This window comes from Canis lupus, chromosome 15 (genome assembly GCF_003254725.2).
Source record: "Canis lupus dingo isolate Sandy chromosome 15, ASM325472v2, whole genome shotgun sequence".
Taxonomy (NCBI): domain Eukaryota; kingdom Metazoa; phylum Chordata; class Mammalia; order Carnivora; family Canidae; genus Canis; species Canis lupus.
Window position 1 is genome coordinate 56,094,204 of NC_064257.1, and position 15,399 is coordinate 56,109,602.

The window sequence follows — 15,399 nt, forward strand, 5'->3', positions numbered from 1 at the left end:
CAGGCATCGTGAATTTCTCCCTCGTGACACTTCCTGTGATTAAATGTCAGTCATATATTTGGCTTTTTTTTTTTTTTAAGATTTTATTTACTTATTCATGAGAGACAGAGACAGAGGAAGAAGCAGGCTCCCTGCGGGGAGCCGGATGAAGGACTCAATCCCAGGACCCCAGAATCATGACCTGATTCAAAGGCAGACGCTCAACCGCTGACCCACCCAGGTGCTCCTATTTGGCTGTTTCTGCCTTGCCTTGCTGATAGGATGCAAGGATGGCAGGAATTCTGTTTTGTTCACACCTGAATCCCCAGGCCTCACAGTGTGCCTGGTGTGTGGTTGGCAGTTGGATATTTATTGAATTGATAGACGGGCACCAACTACTGATGTGGCACTGCAACAGTGACAACCATGGGGTAACACAGAACTCCTTCAATACCTTCAATGAGAACCCCCACCCCCCACCCCCCCGCCAGCTAAGGATGAGGCTGGAAGGGAGGAGACTTGGTGGAAGGAAGTCTGAAGACAGAGTTTAGGTAATGGGCCAAAAGGGCCACAGGAGAAGCAGGTGCTGATGGTCTCAAAAACTGCAGAACTTTGCTCCTTAACACTCACGGAAATCCCTCCAATAGGCAGGCACAGACAGCCTTAAAATTAGAAAGCTGTCAAGATTTATGGCTGTTTGGAGGAAAACAACTAAAAAAAACCAAAACAAAACAAATTTATGTACCAATATATTTTAAAATAGTGGCTGTTATTAAGTCTGTGCTAGTTTAACAACTGGTTTTGGCCGTAGTTCATTACAGAATAAAACAAGCAATTTTCTACACATTCCCTCACTAATGCCAAATGCAGGCACACCTTACACCTTTCTGAATAAACAGGGCTTTCCGTTAATTCACATCAGTGAATATTTCTCTCATGCTAAAAGTCCTTATTTTAGACAGAAATTTTTTCAACTTAGCAGTCCAAACTACTAAAATTCTAGTTGACTATTATAATTAATTGTTCCTTTTATCAAAACAGAATACTTGTACATTGTACACAATGTGCTAATTTTTTTCAACTTTAATGAAATAATTTAGGTGCATATACATAATACATATACATAGTACGAAAAAGCTCATAGTAAAAAAATACTTTCAGGGAGCCTGGGTGGCTCAGTCAGTTAAGCATCTGACTTTGACTCAGGTCATGATCTCAGGGTCCTGGGATCCATCCTGTCCAGCTCCTTGCTCAGTGGGAGAGTCAGCTTCTCCCTCTCCCTCTGCCCCACCTCCTGTTCATGTTCTCTCTTTCTCTCTCTGAATCAAATAAATAATTAAAACAAAACAACAACAAAAAAAAAACTTCCTTTCTTTCCCTGCTCCCTACTCCAATATTCTCTTTTCCAGAAGCAACCACTTCTTAGCTCATTTGGTTTTCTTGAAACTTAACCCAATATTTTTATACAGTAAATGCGCTCTCCAAAGTCCCCATTTGTCCTGTTCCTATCTGATTTTATCATTCCCTAGGCCCTGCATGGCCATCTTTCTGGTAGTTTCCTTTAACACCATCTTGGGAATTACCCTTTGCTTGACAAAGAAAATTTGTTTCTTGCTTTGTCATCTTTTGTATCTTGATTTATCCCTCCATTGTCTTGCTAGATAATATTCTCCAGTTGCTTCCTAGGAAAATATGCTTCGAGGTGCATTTTTTTTTTTTTGAGTACATATATATGTGACAATGTCTTTTTTTCTACCCTCCTTCTTGATTATTTGACTGGGTATAGAATTCTAGGTTGAAAGTCACTTCCTGTCAGATATGGAAGACATTGCTCCATTGGCTTCTAGAGTTCAGTATTGCTGTCAAGTAGGATACCTTGTCAGTTCCTGATCATTTGTATATATCCTGTTTTTCCTCTCAAAGGCTTTAAAATCTCTTCATCTCTACATAATAAGTTTCACAGTGACATGACTTGATATATTTTGTTTTGTTTTATTTTGTTTTGGATGGGTGTTTTTGGCTTTGATAGAACCTTTAAATTTGGAAATTCATATTATTCCCTTCTGAGAAATTTTCTTGTATTATTGATTTCCTTACTTCTTCTGTTTTCTCTGGCCTCTTTCTAGATCTTTTATTGGTTAGATATTAAACTAATTTAATTTTAATTGGTTTCTTTTTTTTCATATTTTTCCCTTTTTTCTTCTCTAACTCTTGGACTTTCTGTTCTACTTTTGGGAGAGTAACTCAACTACATAGTATAAAATTTATATTCCAAACTAAATCTCTATACTGATTATTTCTAGCTAACAATATAATATGAATTCTAATAAATGCATTTGCTACATTATTTCAGTGTACTCCATTTACTTAATAATAACATTAATAGAGTGGTCTGGTATTTTCACTTTAGTTTGCTGTCCAGGTGATCCATTTGATTAGCTTTCTGTTTCACTCTCAAAAGTATACTGTTTGGAGTGATAAGTTACATGGTCACACTATTTTCTGAGTATCAAGTGTTTTATTCAGTTATTTAATTTGTTTTTAAGTAATCTCTACACACAACATGGGGCTTAAACTCACAACTCTAAGATAAAAAGTTGCATACTCCACCAACTAAGCTGGCCAGACACCTCCCAAGTATTATTTTAGGTGATATGTATGTAACAACACATCTATACAAAAATTCAATGGAGTGGATTCTGCTACCATCATTATATAAATTTGGAAATTGAGGCATAAATAGTTTAATTTACTAAGATATCACAGCTTATAGGTGGTAAAGCTAATACTTGAACTCAGGAAATCTGTCTTCGGAGCCTAGGCTTTTCTTTTTTATTTATTTAGGGCACTTGGGTGGGTCAGTGGGTGAAGTGTCTGCCTTCAGCTCAGGTCATGATCTGAGAGTCCTGAAATGGAGCCCTGAGTTGGCTCCCTGCTCAGCAAAAAGTCTGCCTCAACCTCTTGCCCTCCCCCAACTCTCTTGTGCTTACTAGCATGTGCATGTTCTTTCAAGAATGAAAGAGAGAGAGAGAGAGTAGGAGGAAGGGCAGAGGGAGAGGCAGAGAATCTCAAGCAGATTTCGTGCTGAGTGTGGAGCCTGTGGAGGGGCTCAATCTCATGACCCTGAGATCATGACCTGAGGCAAAACCAAGTCAGTTGCTTAGCCAACTGAGCTACCCAAGGTACTTTTAATCACGGTATAGATACTGCTTTATAACTGTTTGCAATCCCCTATTTGGGAAATAATAGATTGTTTTGGACTTTGTATTATTGTTAACGCTGTTGGACTTCGTTTTAAGTAAACCTTTGTGATTTCTTTTATTATTTCCTTGGGAAGGATAAATTCCTAATAAACCCAGCTTTTCTTGATGTTCAATTCAGCAGTCATTCAATGATGCCAGGCTGTGGACCTCTTGAGGATGGTGCTAATAAACCCTGTCATTCTGAAAAGGCAGACTCTACAAAGAGCTGTGTCTCTATGACTCTCAAATACAAGAAAAGTTAGAGAAGGTTGTTATTGTGTCCAATCCTTTAAAACTCACGCTGCCCTTCCTTTCATGGCTGACGTCGCCTTTGTTTATTCTTACCTTGGAATTTGCCTAGGAATTACCTTGACAACTGTCCTCCACCCCCATCCACTGTCCACAGGAACTTGAAGTGTTCCTTAAGACATCATTCCTAAGATAAATCTATGAATTAGCAAATAAGTGGCTAATGCCATGGATCCTCTTTGGCAAAGAGGCAACTTTATCATGACATGAGTTCAGAGGCAGGTCAGCAGCTCCTTTCTGGAATAATATTTGCCTGTGAATAATTCTGTTGATATCATCATCTCAACAAGTCTTTCACTTGCATGGGTAAAAAAAAAATCCACCCAAGCAAGCAGCCAGAGATTTTCCTAAAATCTAGATGTCCCTTCTAAACCCAACCTAAATTTTGTCTCTTTTAGGAAGTCCTTGTGAACTTTTAAAATACAGTTTGTCATTATGAGGGTAAGAACTGGGATTTGTCTTTTATATCTGATTCGGCAAATATGCATTGAGTGCCCATACATGCCAAGCACTGTGCGAATCGTAAGGAAAAGAAGAAGAAAACAGACTACTTCCTTGCCTCAAAATCTTTAGTGATGGTGTGTGGCTTCCACAGAATTCACTTGCTTCTTAAAAATCCCTGCTGGTTCACTGTTTGCAGTGTATTCTCTTACAGCCTCTTTTCATTTGTAAACTATTCTTTCATTTCCTATCTGTGCTTTGTATTCTTTTTGTTGAAATTAGAAATACAATACGTGTATATTAGAAAACACCCAAGTGCAAATAGAAGGGACCTGATTACTATCTAGAGAAACTTAAGATATTTAAAACAAGAGGATGTTTTCTTGAATTCAGAAGGAAAAAAAGAGGTAACTCATACCCTGTTATTGCAATTATTCTCCATCAATGTCAGTTGTATTGAAATCTTCTGTTTACATCTTTCTGTGAACTACTTGAAAGTAGGGATTCTGCTTATTCTTTAATTCTGAGCACCTGGCACAGAACAGGTTTTCGTTTCGTATTTGTTGAAGTATATCTTTCCTGGTCTTTAGGCTACAATTAATTGTATAACACACCCTTGATTTAATAACAGCTTTATATGGGAGGAAAACAAGAGGCACCACATCTGTATACTACATTTGTAAACAGCTATTATAAAACGCATCCTGATTTCAAGAAAGTCAGAGCTTAAAAAGTACGTCTCAGAATGGAGGAAATCCTTTAATTGTCCTTTACTGGACTTCTGGTCCCCAAAACAGAGTGGGCTCACCTCCATTATGTCAGCGTGCAAAAATTCTTTTTTTGGACAAAAAAATCTTTAGTGCTGGTTGTATTGACTCAAACAATCCTCTTCCTCTGGTGCTTTTTCTGAGACCACTGATAACTTGCAAATATTTGTTATTGTTTTCTTGGATCTCCATTTCCTTGTACTAAACATTAGTATGAAATTCTTCACCAGGTTTATGGCCTTCTGTTATCTCAAGGGTCCTTCCTCTAAGGCTCCTTTCTCCTTTCTCCTGTGGCTCTCACTGGTGTCCCCAGTGTGGGCACCGCCTCAGGCTCAGTTCCTTTCTTTCTTAAGTCTTCAGTAGTGGTTCTCAATACTGGCTGCACACCAGAATCACTCTGAGAGCCCTTGTAAAATATCCAAGCCCAGATCCCAGCCCAGATCTCAGCCCAGATCAGTGGGATCAGTCAACCTGGCTGAAATATTAGTACTGTGACCCTAGATCATGTAACTGAATCTCTGAAATTCAATTTCTTCACTTATAAAATTATGACATTAAAATCTGCTTCAGATTGCTGAATACATTCTTATTCCTCTTCATAACAGCAAATATCATCGTTTTTTTTCCATTTACTTAAAACCTGTATTCCTTGAAAACTCAGCTCAAATCCTTCTTCCTCCCCCCAGCCTCCATAATCACAATTTATTTTTGCTAATTTGCGAATCACACCCAAAACTCAAGATGGGCCTGTAAAAATGAAATAGTCTCCTCGCTGATCTTCCTACAACAGTAATTGTCACCTTTCAGTTCTTTCTCTACACAGCAGTCCAACATCCAGAGTGATCTTAAGAAAAATTTGATCATGTTGCTTTCTTTTTCTTTTTTTTTTTTTTTTTTGCATTGCTTTCTATTTTAAATCTTCCAATGAGTTCTCTTTGTTCTTATGTTAAACTCCAAATTCTCTAACCTCGGCTGCAAGGTTCAGTGAAATCTGATCTGCATCTTGCTTCTCCCTCCCTGATTTCCATAGTCTGCTCCCACTGGTTCTAATCTGATACACACTTTCCCATCTCAGAGACTTGCTCATACTGTTTGCTCTGCCAGGAATGATCTTAGGCTCACCTTCCAAAGTTGCCTGAACAATTACCTCCTTAGTGAACACTTCTCTGACCCTCAGTCCTAGTACTGTCCCTCAAAAAATCTTCTCTTTACATCCCATAAATATCTTTTGTAATGAAAAGTTTCCTCATGAACTGGATGGAATAGAGTATGAGATTCACTTTTTCTTAATAAACCTCTATATTGTTTGATTTGTTGCCACAAGCATGAATTATATTTGTAATATTTAAAAGTGATTAAAAAGTTTGAGGGGCACCTGGGTCGCTCAGTGGTTGAGCATCTGCCTTTGGCTCAGGCCATGATCCCAGGTCCTGGGATTAAGTCCCACATCAGGCTCCTCACAGGGAGCCTGCTTCTCCCTCTGCCTATGTCTCTGCCTCTCTTTGTGCGTCTCTCATGAATAAATAAATACAATCTTTTAAAAAAAAAGTTATTAAAAAGCATGAGAAATAGCATAATGGTTTTTCTTAAAGTCATCTAGTTGTTTAATATCTATCTCCTCCCCTAGAATACATATTCCAAGAAGAGCATATGTTGAGCTTGTCTTGTTCACCACTGTGGCCACAAAATCAACCTGTGCTTCAAACACAGGAGATACTAGTTTTACTGAGGGAACACCATTGATTGAGAAAGACAGCACATACCCTGGAGTGGGAGGCGAGGCACTAACCTTGCCCAGAAAGGAGATGGCCCTGAGTCCCATGTAGAGAACACAAACGCTGGGGCCACACTTGGGCCCAACCGAGTCAACTTCTTTTTCAAGAGAATCCTACCAGCCCGAGACTGGGGCAGGAAGCCTTTTAAACAGTGGATATGGTTGAAGTCTCAAGAGGGAGGCAGCATTGAGTTATTGGCATCTGACCAGTTAAAAATAGGACCTACAGGGCAGCCTCGGTGGGACAGTGGTTTAATGCCACCTTCAGGCCAGGGCGTGATCCTAAAGATCCGGGATCAAGTCCCACATCAGGCTCCCTGCATGGAGCCTGCTTCTCCCTCTGTCTGTGTCTCTGCCCCTCTCTCTGTATCTCTCATGAATAAATAAATAAAATCTTAAAAAAAAATAGGACCTACAGGCAAATCTAGGGCATCATCATTATACTTTTTAAAAATTGTAAACTTCTCTGGTTACCATTTTGTAATTATAAATGTCTTCATTATGCATTTGGCACTTAACATATATGGATTGGTTTTATAATTTATACAAATATATATCTGATCTCCAATTTCCCAGTTGAATCCACAATGCTTTGAGTACAAGGTCTTTTTCTTTTTCTTTTTTTAATTTAATTTAATTTAATTTTATTTTATTTTATTTTATTTTATTTATGATAGGCACACAGTGAGAGAGAGAGAGGGGCAGAGACATAGGCAGAGGGAGAAGCAGGCTCCATGCACCGGGAGGCCGACGTGGGATTCGATCCCGGGTCTCCAGGATCGCGCCCTGGGCCAAAGGCAGGCACTAAACCGCTGCGCCACCCAGGGATCCCAGGTCTTTTTCTTTTAAATAAATGTTTACGTGTCATGACCTGACACAATCCATATCATATTCCATAGAAATGAATATAGCTAACATTCTTTCACTAGAGAAAAATGTTCAAAGCTTCAGTATTTCTCAGATACTTTCTAACAAGTTTTTCATGTTTAAATGCAGCAGATTTTCACACTTTTATCACCAATGTTTATGGAAGTTTCTTTGATTTTCAGTGGCCTTTAATGGGTTTCTTCAGCTTAAAATTTTTTACAAATACATCTATGCAATGTTACCTGAACAGATGAAGTGGCTATTTTAATGAGAACATGTGCTTTGCAAGCAATAAATTATAATTATTTCTCTATGGCTTCAAACATAGGATATGCTATTTATAAGTTATAGGAATTGCCCAATGAGATCTTTTGTTGTCCTGGGATTCTGTTGGAGTAACTAGCAGGTTTTGACATGGGGTTTGAGGGCTTTTCTCTTTTTGGTGTAGCTTATGTTGTGGTAGAGCAGAAAGAGACTGGAATTCATTAATTTTGCACCTGATAATAGCCGTGTCCTTCAACAAATAAAAATTAGTGAAATAGGCTCCAGAAACTCACACCTCCAAAAATCTAAGGATAACAAAGACATCTTGAATCTGCAGTCTTATAAGAGCAATGCTGATTGATCCTTTCCCTCTTAGAAATCTGAATTATATGTGACAAGCCTAGGTTTTGCTCTTTTCCTGTAATTTAACAAACCTTGAGGTAAGACATGTTTAATTTACGTTGCCATAAGATAGCATGGATTCAAGCTGTAGTGTGACTTCAGTAGGATTACGTTTATTAACCCAGGTTACCCATGATGACGGTTTCTAGGCCAACAGCATGAAATGAGGTTTTTAAAAAAAAAAACAAAACCAAAAAATTATATTGTTGCTATTTCACAGAAAGAATTATTCATATAGTTAATTCTACCTTAGTCATCCAGTTGCTGTTCTTAATAGCTGCAGGCTGGCTCTCTTTTTCCCCACTATAGTCTAACAGTTACTTACTCTCTGCCTGCTTTGCCCCATCCCCACCCCCTTAATTAGACCTAATAGACCATGAACATTTTTTTGCTTTTATTAGGAATAAAATTCATAATTTTACAAAGTAACTTACCTGAAATAAAAAGACATAAAGTGGTAATATAGTTAAAAGTTAAAAAAAACCCACAAAACTAACCCTGTTACTGGTTTAGGAAGGAAACACATCAATTAATTTGTTAAATAATTAATTAAAAATGTATTAGCAGCTGCTTACCATGGATTTTGGTATCTGTGGCTTATTTTATCAATAGTGGCTTGACTTATTTCTCCATACTGTAAAAGAAAGAAAATTATTGTAACCTAATTCCTAGGTAAATTGCACCAACATTTCTAACAGTCTATATTTGTAGTCAAAAAGGAAATCAGATTGGGAAGTTAAATAGGAAATGGTAAATATAATTAATAGAACATAGCCTTTTGATTCTTGAATTGAGACAAAAAAATACAAGAAGCAAAATAAATATGCTCCTGTGTGCTCTATTTTCCCTGTCTGTAAAAGGGCAGGTATTAGTAGCAGGAGGAGTATAGCCCGTAGTCTCTAAATAAGTAGGCATTCTAAACCACTATTCAGACTCAAACAGTATAGCTCTTTTTACTTCACCTTATCCTCATAGAATTAGCAAATGTGGTGGCAACAATGGAGGAGAGAGCTGGGTCATAGAATAGCCGATGGTAAAGTGTAGATCTGAAAACTCCTTTCAGAAAGCATAATTTAGAACATTGATAAAATATTTGTAGCTTAGGACCATTTCCCACATAAAAAGAAATCTCCACACTCTCTCATGTACGTTGAAATAATGTGTGATCACTGAATAAATGACCTGTCTATACTGGCTCCTTTAGCCCAGGAACTAGCCAATGAATGGCACATCTTATGAATAAACATGGGGAATAAGGGTGTCAAATTTATATCAGAAAGGATTTCGGTCTATAACCATTGCTCAATTTTCTTTACTAGGGTTGGGAAACAATGATCTGGATTTTCAAAAGTATTTCAGTTCAGTTTTGGAATGCATGTATCTATCTTTCTTTCTTTCTTTCTTTCTTTCTTTCTCTCTCTCTCTCTCTCTCTCTCTTTCTTTCTTTCTTTCTTTCTTTCTTTCTTTCTTTCTTTCTTTCTTTCTTTCTTTCTTTCTTTCTTTCTGGATTTTATTTATTCATGAGACACACACACAGAGAGGCAGAGACAGGCAGAGGGAGAAGCAGGCTCCCTGCGGGGACCCTGATACAGGACGGGATCCCAGGACTCTGGGATCATGACCTGAGCTGAAGGCAGACACTCAACCACTGAACCACCCAGGCGTCCCTCAAATGCATTTTTCACTTACATTGATGTGGAGTGCTATATTCATAACATCTCAAAAGGTAGCAAGATCATGTTATAATTTCAACATCAGAGGAGTTACTTAGTACTTTTGTAAAAATCTTCCCTGCTTCCCCCTTTACCATCAAGCTTTACTCTAGGACGTTCCTAATCAAGTCCTTCAGAGTTACTTGTCATCTTCTCACAGATGAAGTTGAAACCTTGATCACTGCTAGCTCTTTAATATTTGTGTATAAAATACATAGATAAGAAAGGGATGAGGAAAATAAGATTTACATGCAAGGGTGGACCATTCATTATTCCACAGAAAATTTGAGAAGTGGTAATCTGTATAGATCATGGTATAACTTTCTCAGTTGATTTCTGACATGTGATTCCTTAAAAATTGACCTTATCAACTGATCTACAGATAATTTTGTTATCAATATTTTGACAGATTTTCCAGGAATTGGACAATCTTCTTTGATCTTTGTTCCCATTTTTACTTTTTTTTTTTTTTTTAGATTTTATTTATTTGACAGCGAGCAAGCACAAGCAGGCGGAGCAGCAGAGAGCAGGGAGCCTGATGTGGGGCTTGATTCCAGAACCCTGGGATCATGACTTGAGCCGAAGGCAGATACTTCACCAATTGAGCCACCCAGGTGCCCCGTTCCCATTTTTAAAAATCAAAAATTGCATCACCTCAATCTGGAAAGACTTTTAGTAGAAACAAGCAACAGATCCTTTTTCCAACTCCCTCTTTTTTCCCTATAGTTATTAGTGTATAACGTCATAGAAAATCCTCCTAAAATAAGTTGTCCCTTCTCATCTTAATTTATTAGTGAAATCTGTCACAATTTATTTGGGTAGTCATGCTGCCTATGGTGTCAAATCGAATGAAATTCAGAATCAAAATGATGAGGGTTTTTTATTGGTCAGTTGTTCATAAGAGTAAAGGAAAGACTGAATCAAAACCTAACTCAGCATCTTCATAGAAACAGGTAACAACTGATTAGTACAGTCTCTACCTTAGGGAAACTGGTTCTGTTGAATGCTTTCAACTAGCAAAAATAATCATTACTCAAAAGTGGGCATTTCCTATTAAGCAATCTTTAAAGAAGTCTAGGCATTAATAAAAGGAACATACCTGCTAGCTATATTCAGGTACTGTGAACTAGACACAGTTTCTGAAATGAGTGAAAAACTGTCAAATTTGAGAGGCGCCTGGGTGTTTCAGTGGGTGAGCATCTGCCTTTGGCTCAGGTCGTGATCCTGGGGTCCTGGGATCGAGTCCCACATGAGGCTCCCCATAGGGAGCCTGCTTCTCCCTCTGCCTGTGCCTCTGCCTCTCTCTGTGTGTCTCTCATGATTAATAAGTAAAATAAAATTTTTTAAAAATGGTCAAATTTGAGTTAATTGCAGACATGTGGGGCCCATTCTAGTTAACCACTGAAATCCTTGCCTAATACTTTCGCTTTTAATCTCAAACCATCTTGTCTAGTCCTGACATATTTAAGAAATCTTTTTGGGGCTGATCACTGAGGAATCCTTTTGTTTTTTTACTATACGTGAGTTAACGTGCTTTTCTTAATATATCCAATTTTGAATTTTTTTTCTTTAGTAGAAAGAAGTATTTTCCATCTCTAACTATGAGGCCTTTCTTACTAGTAGAATGAATACAATGGCAATACATTTCAAGAATGCATAGACACTAGGGTTTCTTTTCTCTGTCCTCCTCCCTGGTAACATACAGCTCTTAGTACCAAACATTTGAGTGGGAAATTCCCTAAGGCTACCTTTTCTTATGCTAATGTATTTTTTCTCCACTTGCCTCAATTTGCAAAATATTACTGTTAACCCCTTAGGTGTCTTTCTTCCCACAGCCAGTGAGAAGCATTCTCATTGTTGTAGCTGGATCACCGAATTGCATAATGTTGCCTATTCTAGACTGGAACTATTGAAGGGAGAAAGGGAGCATTAAGGCTTTTGTATGAATGGAGCATTTGAAGTATTCATTTTATATTCAGAGCGTGAGTAGAAACAAAACAATTCTTTCTGGAAAATGTCAGTGTTTAAGGCATGGATTCTGTGATGCCTTTTTTTTTTTTTTGTATTAAAATGCAAAAAATGAACAATGCAGAGACCCATACTTCATTTTATGCTACATTATAGATGGCCTTGAATTCCAGCATAAATTATATCCTGGTATCTCTTTTTTTTAAAACTGCAATGTTTTTCCGAGATCAGACGAGATCGGGCGTGTTCAGGGTGGTATGGCCGTAGACAAAACTGCAATGTTTTTAAATAATTTGAATTAATACATCAACTTTCAGCAAATAGACAAAACATTGGGTTTCATGAGTTGGTTGACTATGGCCCCTACACATCTCTGTTTTCTGTGGAGTATCCAAATAATGAGCAGCGTATTCCATCATGTTTCTAATGTGCTCGTATTAATATAATTCAAAAATCCGTGTAGGCAAGAAAATAAAGCGTGTATAAACATTAATGATACTGCATCCTATTTATTGAGACATTATCCCAGATACGATGATAAGAGCTTTATACACCTATCTCATTTAATCCCTTCAACACTACTCTAAGGTATTATTATTATCATCCCTGTGGTATTCTTTTCTTTTCTTTTTTTTTTTTAAAGATTTATTTATTTATGATAGAGAGAGAGAGAGAGAGAGGCAGAGACACAGGAGGAGAGAGAAGCAGGCTCCATGCAGGGAGCCCGACGTGGGACTAGATCCCGGGACTCTAGGATCACGCCCTGGGCCAAAGGCAGGCACTAAACCGCTGAGCCACCCAGGGATCCCCTCCCTGTGGTGTTCTAAGATGACCCCTACTATTCCTGTCCCTTGGTGCATACACTTCCTCCCAGATATTCCACCAAATACTAATTACTGCTGTGAAGGGATTTTGAAACTGTAATTAAGACCCTAAATAAGTTGACTTCAAGAAAGGAAGATTATCCTTAGTGGACCTCATTTAATCAGGTAAGCTCTTAGAAGGATCTGGGTTCTTCCTGGCAAGGGGGATTTGCAATGTGAGAGGAGTTTGAAATGGGGGAGACTCTCTGTGCTGGTTTCAAAGATGGAGGGGGCCACGTGGTAAGGAATGTGGGCAGCTTCTAGATGCTGAGAATGGCCCACGGCTAACAGCCAGCAAAGAAATGGGACCTCAATCCTACAACCACAAGGAACGGAAATCTTCCACAATCCACATGAGCTCCGCAGAGACCGCAAGCCTCACATGAGATCACAGCTACAGCGGACACCTGGATTTCAGCCTTCTGAGACCCAAGCAGAGAACCCAGACATGCCTTCTGGGACTTCTGACCTACAGAACTGTGAACAAATAAATGGGTGAGGTTTTAAGCTGCCACATTTGTGGTAATTTGTTATGCCCAATAGAAAACTAATAAAATCCCCATTTTACAAATGAGAACACTGAGACATTATAACAAATAGGCAGCCTAGCGCGCGAAGAGAGAAAAAGGGGGAAATGAAAAGTTCTTCAATGAGTCCCATTCAGTTTTTCACTAAGGCTACAACATAGATTTGCCCTGAAAAGCATTATGAGTGCCAGTCACCCCATCACCCCTGGGTGATGTCCATTCTCAGAAAGAAGGCAAATATCTATTACTTCCTCCTACCCTAAACTTCTCCGGGATGATAAATGTTCTCTTTACTCATTCTATATTCAAGATACCCAAGGATTTTCTTTCTTTTTTTTTTTTTAAGTCCTTATTTATTTATTTGGAGAGACAGAGAGCACAAGCAGGAGGACTGGAAGAGGGAGCGGGAGAAGCAGCCTCCCAGCCAAGCAGGGAGCCTGACGTGGGGCTCCATCCCAGAACCCTGAGATCATGACCTGAGCAGAAAGCAGATGCTTAACAGACTGAGCCACCCAGGCACCTACCCCACCCCCCCAAAAGGATTTTCTTTTAAAGCAAGACTAGAACTTGTTCTGTTGGAAAATGTTAGGATTTGCGATGACTAACCATTCTACTCTCAGCCCTTCATCCAGAATGGATTGATGATCCACGTTTTGAAATCTGAGCAGATTTGACTATTTGAGCTACAGAAAAGCTACACAAGAGCTTCCCAAGTCTCTGTGCTCACTGCAGTTTCTGAAATACAGTGAAGTGCCTGTTTTGCAACTGTTCTCACCCTTGGAATTTTCTAATGTGTTGGCGGTATTGTTAATTCAAAGGTTAGAAAGTATGCTTCTCCCAGGTTAATTGTCCAATTAGCTTTACAACACAGAATTACACTAGAGGTGGCAACTCAGGCAGTATGAGCAGTAACAGTATAACTGAGTTTCAGTTAAAAAAAAAAAAAAAGGATGGTTGTTTTCAAATGACTATGGAATAAGTTGGGAGTAGAATAATTCTCAATCGAATTCAGACTTAAAACTTCATTTCTTCCCTTCTGCAATTTGGTCTCTACACAGAAACATTGCGTGAGAAGTGAAACCATCTCTATCTACACCCATCTCCTATCACTTGTTGATAATCATCTACGCCATGCTAAGCCATAGGAGAAGTGGTGTTGATGCTGTCCGTACAAAGTTAAATGAAACAGATCTCAGACCTCAAGTTGCTTAAAGCCATTTAAAATGTGGCACCTGCACTGCAATGTTTATAGCAGCAATGTCCACAATAGCCAAACTGTGAAAAGAGCACAGATGTCCATCGACAGATAAATGGATAAAGCAGATGAATGGATAAATGGAATATTACTCAGCCATCAAAAAGAATGAGATCTTGCCATTTGCAACGATGTGGATGGAACTAGAGGGTATTGTGCTAAGCAAAATGAGTCAGTCAGAGAAAGACAAATACCATATGATTTTGGTCGTGAAATTTAAGAAACAAAATAGATGAACATAGGGGAAGGGAAGGAAAGATAAAATAAGATGAAAATAGGGAGAGAAACCGTAGGAACTGTTAACTGTAGGGAACAAACAGGATTGCTGGAGGGGTGTGGGGTCAGGGGATGGGGTACCTGGGTGATGGGCATCAAGGAGGACATGTGATATGATGAGCATGTTTATGTTGTATTATATACAACTGATCAAACTACAGGAGTAGTTTATGTTAATTAAATTGAATTTAAATTTAATTCAATTTTAAAATTTAATTGTTTTTAAATTTAAAATCAATTTAATTAACATATGAGTAAATATCCTAATATATAATTTTAACAAAATAAAAAGAAATTATGGCTGGGCTTGTGCAGTTCAGTTGCTGAGAATCACACTAAAAATTTCAACAACAAAAAACAAGAACAACAAGAACTTTCCTGTGAGTTCTCCCTATAGCAGAGGGAGCTTATATGGATTCCTAATAGTACCCACTTTTAATTCCATTTTCTTTCTGCCCAAGGATGTAGCTGGGATCACATAGCAGCGATCCCCTATATTTAATGATTTTCATTTTCAGTTTGGTTAGATTTCTTGATTTCCTAGGTTCAATCCCAAGAAAGGTTCAGATTGCTAGTCTTGTTTGCTACTCATTCCATGCATTTTCGTCAATACCATGAGTTACTCTGGTAGTGTTATACCTAAATAGTCAGGGAAAACTATAATCCTAAATTTAAAGTAATTTTAGAATTTCTCCCAAAGATCTTCAAAAGCCAGGATAAATGACAGATATTTTTTAAGGCAGAGAGGGGCTG

At 38.3% G+C, this 15,399-nt stretch overlaps 1 protein-coding gene across 4 annotated transcripts in view; it reads right to left on the reverse strand.

The window, feature by feature from the left end:
• Positions 1 to 15,399, reverse strand: part of C15H4orf45 (chromosome 15 C4orf45 homolog) — a 116,553-nt gene that overhangs the window by 54,041 nt on the left and 47,113 nt on the right. For all 4 annotated transcript variants that reach the window (XR_007402375.1, XM_049094318.1, XM_025439204.3 and 1 more), the window contains exon 3: positions 8,621 to 8,679. Coding sequence is in view for 3 of the 4 variants with exons in the window: in XM_049094318.1 (XP_048950275.1) it covers positions 8,621 to 8,679 (59 nt within the window). In the remaining variant the exon portion in view is untranslated. The remainder of the gene's footprint in view (positions 1 to 8,620; positions 8,680 to 15,399) is intronic.